The 23,578-nt window shown below is 43.5% G+C and overlaps 2 protein-coding genes across 5 annotated transcripts in view; one reads left to right on the top strand and one right to left on the bottom strand.

Moving 5' to 3' along the window:
- Positions 1-11,283, bottom strand: part of LOC101481846 (polyprenol dehydrogenase) — a 57,448-nt gene extending 46,165 nt beyond the window's left edge. Inside the window, exon 1 of the mRNA XM_014408269.3 lies at positions 10,561-11,283. The gene's annotated coding sequence lies outside the window, so the exon portion shown is untranslated. The remainder of the gene's footprint in view (positions 1-10,560) is intronic.
- Positions 11,284-12,117: 834 nt separating this feature from the next.
- On the top strand, positions 12,118-22,773 carry znf148 (zinc finger protein 148). 4 transcript variants are annotated; one of them, XM_004555532.2, is made up of 7 exons: positions 12,118-12,222; positions 14,874-15,250; positions 16,132-16,257; positions 16,353-16,476; positions 16,621-16,704; positions 16,799-16,917; positions 18,319-22,773. In XM_004555532.2, the coding sequence occupies exons 2-7, from the start codon at positions 14,897-14,899 to the stop codon at positions 19,942-19,944; spliced, it is 2,433 nt and encodes an 810-aa protein (XP_004555589.1). In that variant the 5' UTR covers positions 12,118-12,222; positions 14,874-14,896; the 3' UTR covers positions 19,945-22,773. The 4 variants fall into 4 exon arrangements, with proteins under 4 accessions (XP_004555589.1, XP_023008409.1, XP_076731270.1 ...); XM_023152641.2 differs by having other exon boundaries at positions 12,135-12,218; XM_076875155.1 differs by lacking the exon at positions 12,118-12,222 and adding an exon at positions 14,351-14,409.
- Positions 22,774-23,578: the final 805 nt, after the last annotated feature.

The following is a 23,578-nucleotide window of genomic DNA, read 5'->3' as shown; positions in this document are numbered from 1 at the left end:
ATTAAAAAAAAGACTTTCTCTATAATTTCAGTCGGACAAACTAAGATAAAAACAGTACAGTAACTCTGGGGTCTCATATTTGCTGTTCCAGAGCCATATGTCGCTCTTTTTTTTCCTATCTCCAGTGACTCAATGTGACTGAAAAAAAAAGGACTTATCCACTTAATTTTGCTGAACCTACCCTGCAATAGCATTGATGGTTCATAATACTATGGATTCTGTTGCTGAACATTAATTCAAATCAAATTGAACACATTTTTGTTTACATTGACTATATTGAGAGCTATATTATTTTTTTCTTTTTTCTTTTTAAATTACACCCATTAATAACATTAAAAGACACATATTTATATTTACTAGGTTATCACCCTCATTAAGGTAAAATAAGAGAAATGCACTTTATTTAACCCGAAAAGTTAAACTTCTCTGGTTATACCAAGTAAAAATGTTATTTAAACACTAGAAATACATAACAAATAGCTTAAATAAGTTATTATAAGACTCAAACACATTTTGCTGCTCCATAAAGATTTTTGGTGTCAAGAATTGCTTAAAATTAGCTCTGTGGAGTTTGCCATCCCCTGTTCTACATCAAAACATCTTTAGTATATTTGACTTGAGACTTGACTTGTGATTCCAGTTTTAAATTTTAATCTGTATTTAAAAAGCCTTTATTAAACTTCTTTTTTTTTTTTTGTAGCCTTTGGTGAGACAGTCAGGATTTGATTAAAGTCGAAGCATTTTTATATGAGATATTCTCATTATTACCAAACTATATAGCATGACCAAAACCAACAAAACCTCAAGGTAACATCGCAACTTAACAACCACAAAATGTTTTATTTTTGATGTCATGAAGTTAATTAAACTCATTTCACTTCAGTGACCGCATCGCTATGGGGTATGTATTAGTGTCTGTGTGAATGGATGGATTCACTCGAGGGTTAATGAGATAGACACACGCACACGCATAAACACACACACCCATGTCACATTTGTTAAAGCATTCACCTTAAAGTAATTTCAAGTCAAAGCAGTTTGTTAGCTTTTTAATTTTTAAATGTAACTTGGTAATTTCATGACCCAAACATGAAGGTTTTACATTTTTCTAAAAATCAGATGATCTCAAAACAAAGACCAGTTCTTTCAAAGTCAGGCGACGCACCTTTTTTTGGCAGAGTGATTGTGAGTAGCAATGGAGCAGAAAATAATAATGAGTTCATCAAGGGGTAAAGGTTATTTTTAATTACACATGATTTTAGTAAATTAGTTAAGCAGATAGACCTTATGCATGTCCTGGGAATTACCTTGTTGATGGACATCCAGAATGTTTATAAATAAATTAACAATATGGTGTGCAACACCTGAAAAGCAAATGTTAAAAACTGAAATATACATAAGTATTAATTATTTACAGTAAATGACAAACAACAGGATCATTAAATTTCCCTCTTTAGCCATCAGATTTTCATGGAGCTTCTGTGCTCTTTGACAAACACCACATTTTTCCATCCCAGATAAAAAATTCTGACTATTTACATTCATATTTATGATCTGGTCATCTGGTCTGCATACTATATTTATGGGGGGGGAGTATTATGCAGGGCTGAAGAGTTTTTTTTTTTTTACATGTCTGCAGCAACACACACACACACTTTGTCATATACAGTTTGCGCACATTGTGAGGCTTGAATATGTTAACAAATCCCTTCTCCTCTTCAAGTTTCAATAATTTACTTTTGTCCCTACATATTTTATAACTTCAATCTCAATTGAACCTGGATCTATCAAAACGTATTGTAACGATGGTTAAGTGTTACTGGACAGTGACATGTTGGTTTTCTCTGCACACTGTTGTTGTTCCTTTAAGATTCATGTTTGGTTGGGCTGCAGGAAGTAGTGAGGGTGGTGTACAGGAAGGGGTGGGGGGACCTGGTTGTTCTGTGTGTGTGCCAGGCTGAAGAGAGGTGTAGTTCGAGAGCGCTTCCCCCTGAGTTAACGACCCGCTGGCTTATGTGCCGAATAAACGGACAAACTGAGACCCCAACCGTCTGGTTCTTGTGAACGTTACATTGGTGTCAGAAGTGAAGAAAGAAAAAAGAACCCCAGAACGCCCGAGACCCTGTTGCCGGCGACGCTTGCCGTTACGAGACGAGGATGTTGCCGGGCGGGATTAAGAAGGAGACGGAGGAGAGGGAGGTTCGTCCGCGCTCGCCCGCCCATGGAGTGAGGGAAACGGCGCTGCGGCTGTCTGCAGAGGCTGGATTTTCTCCAGGTTTGACTAGGCTCGGGAACTGTTCGCACAGCGGCCGCGATTCCGGCGGGAAGGAGTCGACCTCGCTTGGCGCGCCGTCACGTGATGTAAACAAACATGGCGGCGCCCAGCAAGCTGCAGCGAATATAAAAACGCCTAAGTTCAGCGGCAAGACGCCATGGGAAGTGTTTATCGCACAGTTCGAGCTGTTAGCTGTTGCAGCTGGCTGGTCTGAGGAACATAAAGCTCTCCAATTGGCTTTGTGCCTGTGTGAGGATGCAGCTGCATGCCTGCTGCTGCTGACCGAGGAGCAGAGGGGAGATTATAATGCTCTGGTCGGAGCACTTCAGAGGCGCTTCGGGCAGTATAACCAACCAGTGCTGCTGAGGTCGGAGTTCCACAACAGACGCAGATTGCCAGGTGAGCCCCTCCGCATTTTGGCCCATGAAGTCGAGTGCCTTTGCCGGAGGGCGTATGACAGCATGCCACCATCAGTGCAGGCGGAGTTAGCTCGGGACCAGTTCCTGCAGGCCCTGAGCCCTAAAGAGCTCCGCATGCAAACTCAGCTTGCTCGGCCGGCCACACTCAGTGCAGCCCTGGAGCTAGCGTTGGCGAGGGAGATGCTTGCAGGATCCTCTGGGGGCGCTGACGACGCACACGTGGTGAGGGCTGTGTCAGCACCTGTGGAACAGATGGAGACGCCAGCGGGCCTGTGCAGTTTGGTGCAGACAGCTTCGCTGCAGTCGCCTTCCCCTCGGGCTGGCCCACACCGCCGACCTCAGAGCTGCTGGGGATGTGGACAAGTCGGACACCTCATCAGGCAGTGCCCCAAGCTTGCAGCGGTTCAGGGAAACGCCCACGGGCCCGTGTAGGCGGGAGTACACGGGCCTGGGAGAACGACATCCCCACACCACCGCCACCTCCACCCGGTGCGGCCATCACTGTGGGCTGGACCCAGGTTGGCGGCTTTTGCCATGTTCCAGTGACGATTGCGGGGGTGTCCTGTACGGCCCTGCTGGACACGGGATCCAATGCAACGCTGGTCCGACCCGATATTGTCCCAACCGGAGCTGCTGTACAACCGACTAACGTGCAACTTAAGACTGTGACCGGTGATCTGGCCCCAATGAGAGGGAAGGGAGTGTTCCAGTTCAAGGTGGGGGACCTCGGTGTGTCTTATGCTGCCTGGGTGGCTGACGTGCAGGACGCCTGCATCCTTGGGCTGGATTTTTTACGAGCCATTGGTGGTGTACTGGACTTAGGCAAAGGCCTCCTCGTACTCCCTGATGGGAAGAAGGTGCCGCTTATTCCTCCCCCGGTCTGCACAGCATCTGCCGCGGCGTCCACCTCCACCGCAGAGACCCCTGCAGACCCGCCAGCAGAACAGCGAGCGGAGGAGGAGGAGAGGCTCTCAGCAGTGAGGAGTATCTGGTCAAAGAACTGTGAGGGGCTGACTCCACAGCAGCAAGAGAGTCTATGGCAGGTACTAAAAGAGTTTAGTGACATTTTTGCCCTGAAAGAAAGTGATGTTGGCTTGACACACTTGGTAGAGCACGTCATTGAGACCGGGGATGCCCAGCCTATTAAAGTGCGCCCCCGCCGCCTGCCCCTGGCTCATCAGGAGGCTGCAGACAGGGAGCTGTGTGAAATAATGAAGGCGGGCATCATAGAACCATCTGATAGCCCGTGGGCCTCCGCGGTGGTGATGGTGCCTAAGAAAAAAAGTCTTAGGATGCGTTTCTGTGTGGACTACAGACCACTCAACAAAGTGACGAAGAAAGACTGTTACCCCCTTCCCAGGATTGATGAGTCCCTCGACTTAGTAGCCGGGTCCTCCTGGTTTTCCACCCTGGACCTGCGGAGTGGCTACTGGCAGGTGCCACTGTCCCCGGAATCCAGACCGAAGACAGCCTTCTGCACTAACAGGGGACTATGGCAGTTCAAAGTCCTGAGTTTTGGCCTTTGCAACGCTCCTGCGACCTTCGAGAGGCTCATGGACAGTGTGCTGGCTGGCGTCCCACGGCAACGGTGTCTGGTTTACCTGGATGATCTTCTAGTGCACGGGAGCTCCTTTGATGCTGCCCTGGATGCCCTGAGACAAGTGTTGGAGAGGGTGGCGGCTGCAGGCCTGAAGCTGCATCCCGACAAGTGCCACTTCATGAGGAGGGAGGTGGAGTTTCTGGGCCACAAGCTGGGTCGTGAGGGCATCAGCACTTTGGAGGAAAAAATTCACACCATTACCGAGTGGCCCACACCAGCAGACCAGAAACAGCTCAAAAGCTTCCTAGGACTGGCGTCTTATTACAGGAGGTTTGTGAAGGGCTTTTCCTCCATAGCCGCACCACTCTTCCACCTGCTGCAGAAGGACCGTGACTTCATCTGGACCCAGGACTGTCAGCAGGCGTTCGACACCCTCCGCAGATCGCTGACAGAGTCCCCAGTCCTTGCCCCCCCTGACCCCGCCCTGCCTTTTGTCCTGGACACTGACGCAAGTAATGTGGGGCTGGGAGCGGTGTTGTCGCAGGTTGGACCGGAAGGGGAGAAGGTGGTGGCGTACTTCAGCCGGGTCCTGAACAGGAGCGAGCGGCGCTACTGTGTCACACGACGAGAGCTGTTGGCTGTGGTGGCGGGGGTGAGACACTTTAAATACTACCTGTGCGGCACAGCATTTGTTGTCAGAACTGATCATGCTGCCCTTCAGTGGCTGATGTCTTTCAGGGAGCCAGAGGGACAGGTGGCTCGCTGGCTGGAGGAGCTCCAAGCCTTCAATTTCACCGTGGAGCACAGAGCAGGGACGCACCATTCTAACGCAGACGCCCTCTCTCGCCGCCCATGTGCTGCAGCTGGCTGCCGTTACTGTGAGAAGCGAGAGGAAATAGAGCGGGAACTCACGACAATAGACGGAGCAGCACAGCTCGCCTGCAGGGTTCTTCTGGTGGTGGATGCAGCGGAGTGGAGGGCACGGCAGGAACAAGACACAGACCTGCTGCCGGTCCTGCAGTGGCTGGAGAAGGGGGAGCAACCCCTTTGGGATGAGGTCACTGGGTTTTCCATCTGTACCAGGGGGCTGTGGGCCAAGTTTGCAGCTCTCAGGCTGAAGGAGGGGGTGTTGGAGCGTGCCTGGAAGGATCCTGCCACGGGGGAGGAGAGGTGGCAGGTTGTGGTGCCAAGGTCGCTGAGGTCAGCTGTGCTGGGAGCCTGCCATGGGAGCACTGGCTCTGGCCACTTTGGGGTCTCCAAGACTCTTCGCCGCCTCCGCCAGGGCTATTACTGGGGTCAACAGCGGAGGGATGTGGAGGACTTTTGCCGCAGCTGTGATGCATGTTCCTCACACAAAGGGCCACAAGACCAGTCCCGGGCTCAGCTTCAGCAGCAACCAGCAGGAGCCCCAATGGAGCGAGTAGCTGTGGACGTCATGGGCCCATTTCCTCGCACAGACAGAAGAAACCGCTATGTTCTTGTGGCCATGGACTATTTTACCAAGTGGCCGGAAGCATACGCCATCCCAGATCAGGAGGCTGAGACGGTCGCTGATGTATTAGTGGAGGGGATGTTCAGCCGCTTTGGAACAGCAGAGACCCTCCACAGTGACCAGGGGCGTAACTTTGAGTCCAAGGTATTTGCTGCCATGTGTGAACGCCTTGGGACTAAGAAAACCTGCACCACCCCACTTCACCCCCAAAGCGATGGGCTGGTGGAAAGGTTTAACAGGACGCTGGCCCAGCAGCTAGCCATCCTTACCTCAGAACACCAACGGGACTGGGATTACCATCTTCCCCTTACCCTCATGGCCTACAGGTCGGCAGTGCAGGACTCCACCCAATGTACGCCTGCCCTGCTCATGTTAGGGAGAGAGCTGAGAACTCCTGCAGAGTTGGCTTTTGGGAAACCCCCGGACGCGCCAGAGGCACCACCGGGCCGGGACTACGCAAGGAAGCTGCAGGACCGGCTGGATTCTGCACATTCCTACGCCCGAGAGCAGCTGGCGAAGGCAGGCCTGCGCCAAAAGAGGAATTACGACATCACCACTAAAGGGAGGCACTTCCGTGCTGGGGAGCTGGTGTGGGTCTACAGCCCAAAGAGGAAGAAGGGACGGTGTCCTAAACTGGATAGCAGCTGGGTGGGGCCTTGCAGCGTCCTAGAGCGAGTGGGGGAGGTTGTTTACAGGGTGCAGTTGCCTCCTAGGGGGAGGATAGTAGCGCTGCACAGAGACCGGATGGCCCCCTACAGAGGACAGTCCCTCCCCTCCTTTCCAGAGGGACGTGTACAGAGCGTCCATGACCCTGCTCAGAGGGGCCCCCGACCGGGGCTGCGTTCCCCCCCCTCGGACTCTTCACCCCAAAGCCCCGAAGCTCCGCGTCCTCCTCAGGGGCTCAGGAGGTCAAGGAGGGAACGTAGGCTACCGCCCCGCCTCAGAGACTGTGTCGTTCCCTCGGGGACGAGGAACTTATTGCTGGGGGGGCAGTGTAACGATGGTTAAGTGTTACTGGACAGTGACATGTTGGTTTTCTCTGCACACTGTTGTTGTTCCTTTAAGATTCATGTTTGGTTGGGCTGCAGGAAGTAGTGAGGGTGGTGTACAGGAAGGGGTGGGGGGACCTGGTTGTTCTGTGTGTGTGCCAGGCTGAAGAGAGGTGTAGTTCGAGAGCGCTTCCCCCTGAGTTAACAACCCGCTGGCTTATGTGCCGAATAAACGGACAAACTGAGACCCCAACCGTCTGGTTCTTGTGAACGTTACAGTATTAAAATTCAAGCAGGCTGAACGAATCCTTTCCATCTTTGTCGACGTCCTCCTTAAAAAATTAATATGCAAACAAAGAGAAGAAGAAGAAGATTACCTTTTTTATAGTCTAACTGACCTGGGTACAGGTGATGCAAACACGGCTGGAGTGTTTGGTTTAAAAGGTGCAGCCATGGTTCACAGTTTATAACAGAAGAGATGCTAAATTTAAAACACACACACACACACTGGCCAAGCCTTTAAACAAATGATGAAAGACCATCTGTTTGTCACTCAATGTAACAGCACCCCTAATCAGCCAAGTCTCAGTAGAATTTAAGGTAGCACTTCCGTGCTACCTTCACTTTTCAATTGCAGAGGTTTTCACTGGTGCAGAACAAATTAAATTTCACAAAACTGATTTTTGTGAAATTTAATTTATGACCAGGCTGAATGTTGGAAAATGTTTTTGTAGACATGGAATCACTGAATATAAAACAAATAATGAAGCAGTCTAAAAGTTTCAGATGTTCAATTTTACTGATGAGTAATAATTTTAAAAAATGTTATTTGGTGCTTCGGTTTCCAAATGTCTCTTGTCATTTTCAGGTTACATTCATTCACATTTCCTGAACAGCAGATGAGTGTGTGTCATTTTATCTATCTTAGCATTGATTACTTTGCGTCCAAACAGCAAGTTGCCTTCATTTGCGGCTATAAGAACAGTAGACTTTAGTACTATTTTGACATGCTGAATAACGAGAAAAACAATATTTCTCTCAATGGAGGTTGGAACTTTTAGAGGTGGCAACAATAACATGAACCAAAATTTTGTATTTAAACAGGAGCTTGGAAGGTTGTGTCCGCCCTTGAAAAAAAAGTAACTTTTTTTTTGGAGTGGGGCAGAAGTCAAACTTTCGGGTTATTATCTCTTTGTTTTTTTCATGGCGGAAAGATGCTTCCCTACTAAAGTGACTGTTTTTAAAAAGGGAACGATAAACACAATGGAAAATATATTCTAGAACTAGCTGCTTCTCCCATTTCAATATTAAAATGAAGCAGAAGAGAACAAGATCAGTGTTTGCTGTGTTGGTGTACCCGAGAACATCGACTAGGATAATAAAAACACACCTTAGTGAGGAACATTTGACAAATTTTAAACAAAACAGCTGATACAGTCACCACAAAGATACTTTTTTTTTTTAAATCAGGGATTGAGTTATCATATATTTTCATCTCTTACAGTGTATTTGTTTAATTTAGGTTTAACAAAACTGGTATTAATCTGCTGTGTTGTTTCCAAATGATGCTTATGATTCATCTCATTCTCATTAAAGAAACAGCTGGTCAATGTAGGAAGGATTCTGTTCTTTTTTTAATAATCAGAGTGTGTATGATAAGGGTTGTTTAACAATTTGCCAACACAGACACACAAACACACTACATAAACTGCTTATGCCCGTACACAGTTGGCACACTACAGTATCACGGTTTACACATGTATTCAATGAATGAACACATTTTCAATAAACTTGAGTGAATTTCATACTCATGCATGTGTGCACTCCTACTGTACACACACACACACAACCTGTCTCCCTCACTGACTACCACTGAGCCCTCCCTGCTCCACTTTTTTTGTATCTGTCATCCAGGAGCATGTCAGTGTTTAACCCCCTCCCACGCTGTGACACACACACACATATGCACACATGCAGCCATTTTCCTTTACAAAAAAAAACTGCACAAAGTCACTCAAACATTTTTTTTTACCCTTCTTTCTGTGTTAAAACACACATACACAAACCAGGACACTAGTTTAGACAGACACAGCCAGCTGGAGCAGGTATTATAAGTACCTTTCCATTCCTTCTCTTTCCCTTGTTATGCCATTACTGAAGCTGATAGAGTCGGAGCTGTCGTTTTCAGCTTGTGTGTGTGGCCACGTATATGTGTGTGCATGTGTTGAGAGGTGTCACAGGCTCGCTGCATATTTGCTTTTGGCTCGCAGAAATCATTTAGTTGTCCGGTCAAAAAGGGCATCTGCCATCCAGCCACTCTCCTTTTCTCCGCAGGAGAGCACTCACAACAGTTTAAGAGGCTGCGGGGTTTCTTCCTCATGACTGCATCCAGCATTTAGGCTGCTCTTGGATATTTAAATACTAGAGTGTTGCAACCATAGCTCAAAATAAGAAGGTTTAAAAATTTTAAGCCTAAACTTGCACTTTCCTTGTGAGTTGGGCTGAGGAGATGCTCAGGCTTTTTTTTTAATCCCTGTGGTGTTTATGGAAGAAATAGTGATGTGGTCTAGCAAGTGGCGAAACTAGAGTGTCAGCTGCAGTCAGCGATTATCTCTCAGTAATCACTGCTCTGTTATATTTCAAAGTATCAAGTCATGTGTTTTCTTTGTCCTTTTGTTGTGTCAGGATGTGTAAGATATATTTATGTTGCAAAGATGTGAAGAAAACAAATCAACTCTACTCTGCAGGTGATTGAAAAAATAAATAACACGAATTTTTCTCTATGCATTCACACTTAAAAAATCAACATGTCCTTGGTGTGTCCTTCAAATCCTTCACTTTGACACATCCAAAATGTGTTAATTTTCACAGTTGAATGTTGGTTAAGGTAACATAAAATGCTTTGGACCATGATGAAAATGGCAGGCATCTCACATGTGTAATAGCTTTATGGGGCATGTAATAGTCTGCATGCACGGGGGCCAAGGTGCCTGCAATAGGGACAAGTGCTTGGCCAATTTGCAGCGTGTTTATTTATGTGTGTGGGTGTAAGAGTAAATATCAGTACACCTTCCTAAACCAAGACTGGCCATAGAACAATCAAATAAGCTCACAGTTGTCTGGGGGAATTAAAAATGCGCTATGCGTAAAAGAATTAGCGGAACATATATGATAAGGACGCAGAAACATGGCACTAGACAGATTAGGAATAAGACGCACAGGAGCCAGTGGAGATAATCCCGTTATCTCGTTGAACGTAAAATGCCAATGTGAAGCATCCTCGGAGATCAGGATGAACTGAACATGAACTAATGCTGCGGATATACGGCAGGAGGAGTGGGGGCAATCAATACTGGGAAACTGAGGTAAACACTGTTATTCCTGACCTTAAGGAACATCCACGCAGTTTACCGCAATGTCACTGACGGTCTCCGTACTCCACTCATTGCGATCTCATACACGCGCGCACGCTCCGTGTTCCGTTTGACACCAGTTCGATGTCCCCCCCGCTAATGACATTGTTTCACCTTTGAGAATTCCCCATCAGTACCAAGAGCGCGTCTCCAATACATAAGAGATTATTGATGAATGGTCCCTGTCAAGTTGAGGAGAAAGGAAGCCGGGATTCTGCTCATTAAAGGCTCGGGATAACCGGGTGCCTGTGGAGACGCACGCCGGTCATCACCTTTTAACCAGAGCGCATTTAACATTACGCGCGACAGGAATGCGCGCGTGTACACACGCAGACACGGACACAAGAGATACACAGATAACCACGAATTAAAAAAGCAAAAATACAACACGAGTATAACTCAAATGACAAAAAGGAAGACAAGCAGACTTACAAAATGACCCTGGGCTCTGTTGGTTCCTCTGTGCGACCCATTGTGATATTTCCGTTACTCCGTTTTAACGGAATCCTCAAATGCCGTGGTCGCAGTCCACGTCTCTGCAAATGTACCAAAGGATCACATAGAGAATGAGGAGAATGGCGAAGATGAAGAGCGCTACTAGGATGGCCTTGGTCACCGGAGAGATGAACGACTGCATGTCAGGAGCAGAGCCGGGCAGAGCGGCGTGGAGCTCCGCGTCCGTCCGTACTCAGTCTGCTATCTCTCTCGCTCTCCTCCTCTCCTCTCCGCCGCTCGGGTGGCAACTGTTGAGGATGGAGCCTGGGGCTTTGCCGTGCTCAAGTACACACATTTATAACCTGACGCGCATGCACACGCACTCCGCCACGCGAATAGCCTCTCTACCGGCGATCTGGGCGCGCAACGCGTGGGGGCTTCCCTTGCTAGAAGCGGCACAGCAGTGGGTTGTATTTCCCCGGATCCACACTCCCTCACTGCCTGTCGCACATCAGAAGACGCAGCGACAGGTGAGACTGGACTGATAACACCCGCGCTTCCTGCAAAGAGGACGGCAAAAAACAACAACAAAAAAAAAAACCACTTGAAATTCACCAATACAATACAATAAAATAAAAGCCCGCACAGATGTTTCCAGACACAGAATGGAAAAGTGCTAAGTTGCGCGTCGAGCTGCTGCACTTGTCGGCAAACAGGTTGATTAGTATTCCTCACAGCGGCGTGTGTGAGTGTGCATGCGTATGTGTGAGATGGCTGGGGATGACAGGCTATCATCTTATCACGACCCTTCGAACCCCCTTTTTGGCCAAGCTGTCAGTCCAAGGATTAAAATATAATTCTACATTTTTAATGTTTCCATTTCCACCTGATGCGCGCTTTATTCCTATTTTGTTGTATTACTAATCAGACTAGCCTAAGCGGTTGGTACCTCTTGCGCATCTTTTTATAAGTATTAATCCTATAATAAAAAGAAGATGGTGTGCAAATGCCATCAAAAACTCTTGTCACGTATACTCCATCTGGGCTAATTAAGACAAGGTCGTAACTGATAAGGCTAGAGGATATGCGCCTTTCCTCACATAAAATGCAAGATATCCATGTTTAAACCTATATGACCGATATACGTTAAGAAATTGGGAATCTGTTTTATTCAGAAAATACAAACACTACATGACAGAAGAGATGACTGCATTAAACAGCTTTTTAATGTGAGCAACAGTTAATAACCCCCGAAAAAGGTCGTGTATTTCTGCATGATATTCCTATCAGATCAGCACGGTTACCCACCACCCAAGCGATTCAAAGACATTAAATCACTGAAAAAAACGCGCGCTTATTTTAAGTTGCCATTTCCAAAAACGGTGCAAAACAATAATGGGATCAAAGTCTAGAAATAACTGGGCTATTAAGGCACCACTGATGAACATTTAGGCTGCAGAAGTAGGGCACCGAAAGGACGTTATCAGTTGCATGATGAGAAGCGCAGCGTTCACCTCGAATACCACCGTGCACCACTAGATGGCGACAGATTTAAATTTCCATGTCCTGATGATGGTGTATTTGATTATTCCGCACACCATCACTGCACTGTAGTCTTGGATAAGAATCATGACAGCTAAACGGGCTTAATACGCGTAGGTAAGGAGAAATAAAATTAAGTTTTCAATTATTTTCATATCAAATATGCACTACTCACGCGTATTATTGTTTGTCGTGGTAGAGAACAAGGTGGTTAGCGAACGTTAGCTTGTGAAGATTGTGGCCTATTTAGCAGAGTGGCTGAGGAAGCTAAAGCCAGTTATCACTGCTAATAAGTAAGGGAAAGTTGTGTTATGTGTCACATGTGTCGTTTAGTGTGAGCTTAAATTTGCTGTTGAATGCCACATATAAGGAGGTACCGCAGCTGTGAAGATGCAGTTGCAAACGAATGTTATATCAAAAGAGAAAGACCAATGTTTGCAGCACATTGCTAGTGGTTAGCTCACTAGCTTCAAATAGGCCGTAAATGCTCGCGAAGTAGGTGCGTGCATATTGGAACTTCCGTTCTGGGCCTTCAAAGTAAAGTCCCAAGTAATGCGCTTTATATTGCAAGGTTGCGGAAAAATACGAGTTCGTAAGGTTCAGACGAACTACACGGTTTGTTTTTCAATGAGAATGGTAAATACTTAAAAGCCTGTTCCGGTATTGTTTACTTAAAGCGTTGAGGAAGCTTTTAATTTGAAGACGCCGTCGCCTGTCTTCCTGTGTTTTCTCCTGCTGTTGTTATGAATGTTTTTGAGGTTTGACGAGCGTAGCAAGCTAGCTTGCTGCCTATCTAGCAAGCGACTTAAAGCCACTTAACCAAAGCGACACAGAGGGTGCGTTTGCATATGGTACTAAGTGGCTGTCAGCGTGTGTTAAAACCCTGACAGATATTTACCGGCCCCGCTGTTTCATTGTTCAGTTTGTGTTAGGAACAGCGTCAAACCTGTAACCAAAGTGCAGCGGTAGCTAGCTTTTTGCCAGGTTGAGCTCAAGTGATTGTCACGTTAGTCAGCCATCTAATCAGAGTGCAATGTAACTCCGAATATAGGCAACATCGGCGTAATACAACAGTATAATGTACTGTGGTGGCTGATTGAAATAATCTATTGTCGATATGTAGCTGTGTTTGTAAGAAATATGCCCATCTTATGGTTTGACGGTGTAGGTTTATCACTTTACATATACTTGTAGTTCTTTTAAAACATTAGAAAACAGAGTTTAGAGTTTAAATTAGAATATATACAATCATAACTGCTACACTTGCATGAAGGCAAAAAAAAAAAATGGAGGAAGAAGGGCAGAATGCAAGCGTACCTGTGCACGTCAAAACACAAGCATGTAAACATACAGACGGCGGCATGCTTCATGTGTTCACATGCTCAGAAACAAAAGAGACTGAAAATAAGCACAACAACTTTGAACTGAGACGCCAAACTGGCCAATTTCTACAGATCAGTAAAGATACAGCTTATCTGACTTGGTATGCAAGACTTTTCTTTATGTTTTTAGATTTAAATAGTCTATTGTTCGTGGTGTAGTGTAAATCTCTCTTCTCATGGTTTCATAGTTTCACTCCGCAATTGGTAATCGTTTTTTAAGGTAGTCAGACCCCGACCCCCCCCCCCCACACACACACACACACACACAATCGCTCTTCTTAATTAAATTTAAGGTCATAAGTCTTAAATTTGGTGAGGTAGCTGTTACTTTTAAAGAGCTTGGTTAGGCGTGTGTGTGTTTTTTAGTGAATAAAAACCAGTGGGATCTGAAATATAAGTGACTATGTAGAACAACAGTCTTGCTACCTATCCTCAGGCTTAATATGCAAAAATGTTTTTTAAATTAATGTTGATTTTTTTTGGATCATTCCTAATAGTGAACTTATGTCTGATTCATAAAAGATGCTTAACACAAAAAGCCTTGCTTAAGCAGTTTCTAATAAACCCATAAATAACTCATTTTCTTCTGTAATCTATGAAACTGAAGTCAGCTTAAATTACCAGCAGTGGCCTGGGGGGGTCTCCTATTACAAATATCAGAGATAGCCGTGAAGCAAAAGGTAAAAGCAAACTCTTTGGAGAACAGGCTCATAGTGGTGGTTAAGGAGAGTGAATCCAGACAACAAATATTATCCAGTGGACTAAATAGCAGGTGGAGGAATCCAAACAAGCAGCCTGGAAATGTGTTGCTCCTGCACTGACTGGGGTTGGATAGAATTACAGAACTGTAAAGTACACCAGTGGCTTTGAAAATCGCTCCAGTCTAGACTTAAGATTTGAGATATGGTCACTTCTGTGCGTGGTAAGGTTTTGTTTTTAACAGGTTTTTCTCTTTAAGCATACTTAAGATAGTTTTATATGTTTTATAAATGGGGCCCTAAAGCTCGTTTTGTTGGTTGCCAGGCTTCATACCACCATGGGTGTTTATTTTTATATTCTTTCATATTTATTTTTGGTTCAGTGTTGTGGGGATTGAAAAGAGCTGCCGATTTGCTCGTTTAAAAATAAGTAACCATGACTTATGGGAAACTCAGTTAAAAGTTACTCACATGCAGCAAGTTCTAATCTGTAAATAGACTTAATCCATGCTTGGGAAAGTGAGCTTTCATGGCCACAAAAGGGATCTTGGTGAATATAATTATTTCATCCATGATAGTTTACAGTTGTATTATGTCCCTTTTTGGGGGAGTTTAAATACATTTTACTCAATTTGTACATTTTACATTTGTTTTTTTGTAACAGTGTTTCTTTGTTTTTATGTTATAGACTCAAGAGCTACTCTATGTAAGATGAACACTGAGGACAAACTGGAAGGCATGCTGCTGAAGTGCAGCAGCGGAGGAATAGACGGAGGAGGGAGAGTTGGCCTGGGCAGCGGAGGAGGACTGGTGGTGATGACACTCGGGGAACGATCGCTGGCTAACCACCCTCTGCTGGCCGAGGATGACGACGACGAAGACGACGACGAGGACTTGACTCGAAGCTCGCTGGTCACTCACGACCTGGTCCCTCCAGAGCAGCTGATGATGCAGGAGGAGATGACGAAGAATAGCGGTGGAGGAGAAGAGGAGGGAGGAGCCGAGGTGGGAGAGCATTTCCCCCTAAAACTCACGAATAAGTTTCCCTGCTTGCTTCATATGCCAGTGAGTTCACGCTGGTTTAGAAGTAGATCAGATTTTGATAAGCTCATTTCTGTGAGTGCATCTACAGTCTCCACTTGATCAGAGTGAGTTTGCTTTTATGCATGTTATGTTGACTTAGCCTGACATTTTGGACTGTTCAGTGCAATCAGTTCTTTTAACACACAAAAAGTACTGTTAGGTAGCTGCTAATACTGCAAACTACTTTCACACTAGTTATTTTTAGGTGCCGGAATTTTCTTAAAAATTGGTCAAAAATAGGGAGCTCGCATTAGTGTTTTTTTTTTTTAATGAATGACAGAGATTTTAATTAAAAATTTTTCTGTCACTTTGACCCACTTGTTCATATTCAGAAACAATATATTTGTACACTCTGATCTTCTGAATCAGAATAAACTTGCAGCAAATGTGAACTTTAAAATAGTAATTTCTATTCTAAGAATACAGCATAATGAGGATAATCTGAATTCACCCTCAGGGACAGGTTTAAAGCATTGCTTCTCCTTGGGAACTTTAAGAGCTGGAATTGTATGGTTTGTGTTGTTTGTCTGTCTGTAGTTATTACAGACAGGTTATTTTCAGAAAGCTGAAAAGTGGCTACATACATTTTAAAATGCCAGTCAGAGGATTTGAAAACGCTGTCCCTGGCCACCTGGCAGATGTAATCTCTCAGCCTGTTCTGGGTTGTAAGGGGCTGAGGCTTCCCTCTGGTATTTTATGCCTGAGGCAACTGTATGGTGAGATGCCCTCACATTGGTTGATTATGCTCTGCTTGCCCAGTTGCACCTGTCTGACCTGGATAAAGTGGTAGCTGGCTGGGTGGCCCTTAAAGTAGGTCATGTGCGATATTCAATGTATAAATGACTATGGTCCTACTTTTACAGTTGAGCATCAAGCAGGAGCTGAAGTTGTCTGAGCCAGCGGTCTATATAAAGAAAGACAAAAAGGCAATCAAGGATCTGACAATGTGTCCCAAGAAGAAAAAAAGGAAGCAGCGATCACCAGCAAAGGTGAATTCCATCTGTGGAATTTTTATATTTTTAAAATACCAGGGACAGTTGTGAAAATTCAACACTACATGTGTTCTTTTTTACCCCCTTTGTAGATTCTCAGCATCAATGACGATGGCTCATTGGGCATACCAAACCCCAAGTGTCACGTCTGTACTCACTGTAATGCTGCGTTCAGAACCAACTACCATCTACAGAGGCATGTCTTCATTCACACTGGTATGAATAAGCCTGGCATGTATACAAATATGTAAAACATGTTGCTGTGAAATTAGATATGTTGACAGTAGGGGATCTTTTAGTCATCAAAGGAAGCTAAAAACTAAAAACAACTGGTTTTCATATATGTTACTGAAAACCTAGGTGAGAAGCCGTTTCAGTGCAGCCAGTGTGACATGCGCTTTATTCAGAAGTATCTTCTCCAGAGACATGAGAAGATCCACACCGGTGAGTAACAAACAGTTTGGCAAAATTCTCAATTGTTTTTATAATTATTGCTATGTTAGCCTGAACTTTTTTCTTTTTAAATACTTGTCTCTAGGTGAGAAGCCTTTTCGCTGTGATGAGTGTGGGATGAGGTTCATCCAGAAGTACCACATGGAGAGGCACAAAAGGACTCACAGTGGAGAGAAGCCCTACCAATGTGACTATTGTCACCAGGTACTATTCTTTTGATTGCTTGTAAATTAGTGTATTCGTAAGGTCCAAAATTGGTAAATATTTTAATTAGAAAGACATGAAAGGTCTATTTCAAACCTTTAGTTCAGTCATTTTGGTTCGGACAAAGGGGAATTAAAATGTGTTGGGGTTTTTTGGTCTTCTGTTCACTAACTTTGAAAAATAAATTTGTGAACTAGTTTTCTTTGGGTTATTTCACAACGACACTGTGGTCCCTTTAAATTGAGCTCTGGCTCATTTTCCCCCTTAGTGCGGTTCATTTGTGCAGATGTCAAGATGTGTGCTCGGCTGCTGACAACCACACCGAGACCCTTTGAAAAGGGTGGTCAGTGGGAGGTTCTAGCTAAATACAGTCTTGCATTCTGGGATGTGGCAGAGTACACAATCTGTACAATATTGCCATTTCCATGCAACCCAAACTTCAGGTGGATTTCAAAACAGTATAATAGGGATGACAACTTGACCATCTCGTATAATCATGGCTTTAGGAGTAAATTTTCAGTGTAGTCCAGTTGTCCAGACCTTAAGCACCTTCCTGTGTTTCTGGCCAGTAAGTGGACTGATCATTCTCACGTAGTTTTTAGTATCGCGTTTTAGTTAATTTGGAGCTAGCTTGTAATTTTCTTTGAAAAGAAAGCAGAATATGTGAACATATCAAACTCATCAGTTGAACAGATGAACTACAAGTGTGAAGCTCTCCTGTGTGTGGATGTATTTGTGTATTTGAATAGTTTGTGGTACAGTGGTTGGCTGTAATATAAAACATGTACGAATATGTGTTGAAAAAGGATGAGGATTGTAAAGCGCTTTCAGTGGTCAGTAAGACTATAAATGCACTGTGTAAACGCCACCCTATTTCAAGAAAACACAGGTAGAGACAGGATGATCTTCTGTCTTTTATTTTGACTCTGTGAACTGACTTATCACAAAAGAATACAAACACTAAATATTGCAGTGTAAACTGTCATTGATTGCTTAGTCAGGCTAAAATTATTTGCTGACATGTTAACAATTTGCTTATAATGATAGGAATGCCTGCTAAACAGTTATTACACAAGATATTTTTTAAGTAGTTCAGCTTCTGTGAATTTGTTGAGTGCATTAAACCTCTAAATACTGTGTTTAAGACCTTTAGACTAAAAAGAGTCTGCTTAAAACTTAGTCTGGTTAAATGGTGTTTTTGGCATTCAGCTTTTTTTGCCGTCCTAAAAAGATTGTGTGATTAAAAACACATTTGGTGTGAAAACACTGTCACTAGTGCTCATATTAAAGATCGTTATGGCTGTAGAGAGTAGACAGGAAGAGTAAAATTGTGAACTCAATATTAGAGCCAGTAATGAAGGTTCATGTATAAAATAAATGCATTGTGTCCTCTTTCTGCAGTACTTTTCCAGAACAGACCGGGTTTTAAAGCACAGAAGAATGTGTCACGAGAACAGAGAGCGAAAGGCGAACAAGACTGCCGGTAAAGTCGGACCTTTACGTGAAGCAGACTCTTTAGGGCCCCCCTTTGTTGCCAAAGAGTGCTCACTGCCCAAGAAAAAGCGCCAAAAGTGTACAGACAAGAGTTCAGGAGCTTCCACTACTGCCCAGACAGAAGGGCACACTTTTACCGTGGTAGAAACAGAAGAGAAAGAGGAGCAAAAGGGAAGTCTTTCTCTATATGCTGTGTCCTCCAAAGTCAAACATGAGTACGTGATTGCTGACTACTCTGTGGACCTTCCTGAAGAAACGGCTAACCAACACCAAGATGGCGACGTCTCTTCGGAAGAAACAACTTCTCCTAAGCTACTTCTGAAGAAAGTCCGCAAGCGGAGTCTTAAGCAGTCGACTGAACAAACTCCTCCTTGCTTGTCCACTTTACCCTCCTTTGAGGAAAATACTAAGGTGGCACAGTACACCTTTGAGATCGTGGACAAGCAAGGCCTCTTAGACGTAGAAGGCAACAGTGAACTCGAATCAGTTGAAACTCTTCAAGGAGGACAAACAAAACCAGCAGCCAGCAGCACAAACTATGACGACGCGATGCAGTTTCTCAAGAAGAAACGTTACCTTCAAGCTGCAATGGCTAACAACAGCCGGGATTATGGCCTGAACACGAGCAGCATCTCCTCTCAGCCACCTGTTACACAAACTGTGGTGTCAACAGTCATCGACGAAACTGTTCCCGCCACCATCCTGGAGCCCCAACCCATGAACACAGAGATTAAGACTCCTAATGACAAGAACGTTTTGCCTGATGAGGTTCTTCAGACACTGTTGGACCACTACTCCAACAAAGCCAATGGGCAATCAGACATTTCTTTCAGTGTGGCTGACACAGAGGTTACCTCAAGTATATCTATCAATTCCTCCGATGTTTCTGACAGCAGTCCGGTCGAGAGCCTCGGAACATCCAGCGCTCAGGCTCAGCCGCCTGCAGAGAAAGTGAGTCTCTTGCAAGAATACTCCAAATTTCTCCAGCAAGCACTGGAGAGGACCAGCCAGAATGACAGCTACCTGACCAGCCAGAGCCTCAGCTTGGTCTCTGAAAACCCCACATTAGCTGGACAGCCTCTGTTCTCCACAGAGAAACAGTTTCCTTCCCCCAGCAGGTTCAAATCAGGGATGAGCTCTCCACTAAGGTCCACCTTAGAGAAACCTCACTATGGGTTGCTGGTCGGGGACTCCCAGCACTCGTTTTCCTTTTCAGGCGACGAGACCACCCCTCCCTCTGCGGTGTCCCCAGCTGAGGAGGACTTTCTGGAGCAGGTCTCTCCCTCAAAAAAGACTGACTCTTCACAAGGGATACTACAGACTTTTCAAATAAGCTCCTTTGAACAGAACTTCAAATCTCATTTCCAGACGTCAAGATCTGCAGCCTCCTCGCAGTTTACGGTTGCCAACGGACAAGTGAGTGTTCGAGGACACAGCACAGAATTCTCAGAGTTCCCTTTAGTCCGAGTCACTGAGACCAGGTCTCAACTGAACTCATCCCCTGACGTTTCGACCAGTGAATCGTTTGGCTGAAGAAATGGAGGCGGGAGCGTTCATTTCTGTTCATCATTTCTGTGGCACTTTATCTCGTCTTTCCTGTGTTTTTGCCAAATCAAATCCCACTGCAAACGAGGGGTCTTTCTTTTTTTTTTTTCTTTGTGTAAAGCAGTTATAATTTTGTGCTTTTACGTTCTAAACTTCTTAAACAGGAATACTGAAAAATGATAATCATACTATAATTAGCATTTCCCCTTTTGGAAAAAAAAGTCAAACTTCCTCCAGAATGTACATTATGAGATTAAGCGACCAAAGTGTAATGCAGGAGATTAATATTCTCTAATTCCATTGCCATTATTTTTAATGTTTGTGTCAATCATTTCGCCTTGCACACTTAATGATCAAGTCACACTTGCTGCTTAATGCAATATTTAGACTTATTAAAATGTAGTTTGCATCTATGTACACTCCCCCCCTGAGTTTTTCAACTGCACTGGGGGTTGGGTGGTCCAGAGCTGCACAAACCTACTGTTATTGATACTTTTTCCTTATGAACGCGTTAATTTTTTTCTGCATTTTAAGATCAAAATCTGTGATTCAACTGAGCTGAAATGAATTGGGGCCACATAAGTTTGTCCTGCTCCCGAAAATCATGCCCCCTTCCCCCATGGCGGTGGTAGATTTTTTATTTTTATTTTTAAATTTTTTTTTTCTTTAGCTACTTCCCCTTGCTCTTTGTTTAGTTTTTTTTTTTTTCAAAAAATATCACTTAGAGCTTTTTTCTTTATTCCAGCGGTTAAACTGTCTGCTGACATGCACGGTGACACAAAGTTGTGTTACCTATTAAGGGTATTTCTGCAGGATTTATATTAGATTATCACAGTATGTATAAGTCACCTTTTGTTAAGAGATTAGTGAGACTAACCACTTAATTAGTTTAAGTAGAAATTCAAACTAATTCACTTTTTCTTTGATCACTTAAAAGGACGTAGCTCTTATAAGGGAAACAAAATTAAAGTTCATGATCCCTTGTATTCAAGAGAATTTGATTAAAATGAGCAGTTTATTATTTTGTGCCTTCTTTTAAAAGAAATATTACAATTTCCTTTAGTCATTCCTGCACAATGCATTTATTTCTACTTGGTCTACGCTCTAAGGCTACTAGTTCCACTTGCACAATACAGACAAGCACATAAGCTATCAACGTGTTCACACCTTCATACGTTAAGAACTGGGAGCTTTATTTAGTTTTGCCTTTTAATATTGTATCATTTTTAAAATTTTAGCAGAGACATATCACCAAACTTAATAATCAACATATTATCTGTAGTTGGGAGGAGTTAACGTGTCATGGACTCTTCTCCAGTATGTGTGTAAGTGCAGATTTAAGTTGTAGATGTCTAGATTTGCTGATAATCACTGATTTGCTGGAATTTTCTGGTCAGACTCATCTGTACGGGCCTTGTTGAAACCATGCAGTTTTAAACGGGAGTGGCAATGAGTTAAGTCTTTTCTGTACTTCATTACACTGTTGATTGTCGTTCACGTCTTAGGTGCTGTTGTGTTTTAAACGATGTTTTTATCTTTTTGTTTTTCGTGCACCATCCAGTTTAGGTTTGAAACCAATGTTGAGCTCCCTCTTGTTACAGCTCCTCTGACAATCAGGGACACACAGAACCACGTTAATCATCGAATACTTTATTCTTCCTCAATGATCATTCCCTCTAGAATGTATAGAAGATATCCTGCTGTAAATACATTGTATATTTTTCTGCTCTGAGAAGTACTGTTAGGTTTTATTTTGGTCCATAGAAAGACAAGGCGTGTGCAAGAAACACTTTTGTCAGTGAATTTGGCAAGTTAATTTGTTTTTAAGCATTTATGAGATTCAATAATGAAACGGTCCATCTTCCTGAGAAAATGTGGCTTTTGCAGAAATCTCACCACTGTATCAATATTATATTTTCAGTTTAATTGGTGATTGATCAAAGTGAATTTAGATTTTTGTGAATGTTCATTATGATGGGTTTTACTGTATAACTATCATCCGTATGATATATTAAAATAAAATTCCTTTTCAACATATTTAAAGTAAAAGAAAAATGTTCTTAGTGGTGGAAACAATCCTCCATTCAACAGCTATTAGAGTCTTGAATTTGTGTTAAAATATCACTTAAAAGTTATAGTGTGGTTGAAATACCTCACTAGCTGCCCTTTTTTTTTATTGTAAGCAATCTTTAAAAGCACAGTGCAGATAGAAACGATGGTTTTGTAAATTGTACCCCATTTAGTTCTTTGAATTTTGAATTCAGTTAAAGTGGAAACCTATTGGAAATTAATGAAGTATGTGAGCAGTACGATGAATATTTCCTTTTAATTAACTATTGTCAGTAACCTGACCATAAGTGTCCTTGTATAAGCTAGAGAAATCTCATTTGTGTGCGTGTGTGTGTAAAAAGATCAGAATTTTTTGATAAAAAGCTATTTTTGAAACGTCATTTAAAGCACTGATATGTACAGTATATCATATGCAGTCATTCTCGCTACCCTCATTTATCTCTGTATAAGTCGTTTGTGTCAAGGTTTTTCAAATACAGATGGGAATCTGAATTTTTTCTTGATTTTAAAGAATTTGCTTCACAGTAAGGTTGGTCTTACGTTAGGTTTATTCTGCATGGTCTCTGACTTGTTGGGTCAAGTGAACTTGTTTTATGGATAATGTGCAGCTTTAATTGTAGCTGATTATTTTCAGTCAAGTAACCCATATGATTAGACTTTTGCAATATACAATGATTTGTAAGCAATCTGATTAAATTGTTTTTGATTGTTGTGTGTCATGTCCTTATAAATAAATAATTCACAGCATGTGATCTTGAATTGTTGTTGATGTACAGAAGGCGTGCAGCTGCTGGTGAAACTGAGTGTGGGTGGGTAAATGTGTTTCCTGATGGAAAGCAGCCAGAAAAGACATAAAGAGACGCTGGGATATTTGTTATGGTGTGTTAGGGGAATTCGAGGAGAGTAGAAGTGCTGCAGAAGACTGTTTTCATAGGTACACACTCGTACAGTAACAAATTGAAAATCTTTCACCATATCGTGGTACACGGTGACATCTTTTTCAGCAGGTCCAAAACCTGAAGATATATTCAGTTTACAGTGATATAAAAGTGCAAAGCATAGAATTCTCACATTGGAGAGCGTTGGAAAAAGAACTATTGATGTTTATCATGGAAAAATATGTGGAAAAACGTATATCAGAATAGTTCTGTCTTAATTTTCTGACAAATTGTTTGTCCAAGCACTGTAAGCCTTTATCACAGCCCAGTAAACCATGAAGGTCAACCAGCATGCACAACAACAGGACCTCCCCCCACGTGAAATGCAGCTATCAAATACACCTGTGCTTTCCTGCTACCATACAGTACTGTGGGAAAACCTTCAGCTACCCCTCGTTTCGTTATATTTTGCTTCCATTTAGCCTGTCTTTCTTGTAATTTTCAAAGTGGTGCTTAGCGGGTGTTCTCCAGACTTTCTGAAAGTTCTCTGGACATAGCTACTTTTATACTCCATTTAAGCATAAAAAGGCACCTAACTCAAAGGATGAACCAGTGTTGTGTCTACATATAACAGAAAACTGAGCAAAGAAGTGTGTTTAAATTGTATCTTTAGG

The sequence above is a fragment of the Maylandia zebra genome, linkage group LG16 (assembly GCF_041146795.1).
Source record: "Maylandia zebra isolate NMK-2024a linkage group LG16, Mzebra_GT3a, whole genome shotgun sequence".
NCBI lineage: Eukaryota > Metazoa > Chordata > Actinopteri > Cichliformes > Cichlidae > Maylandia > Maylandia zebra.
Note: the sequence above shows the minus strand (reverse complement) of the source record. Positions and strands in the feature narration are given on the sequence as shown.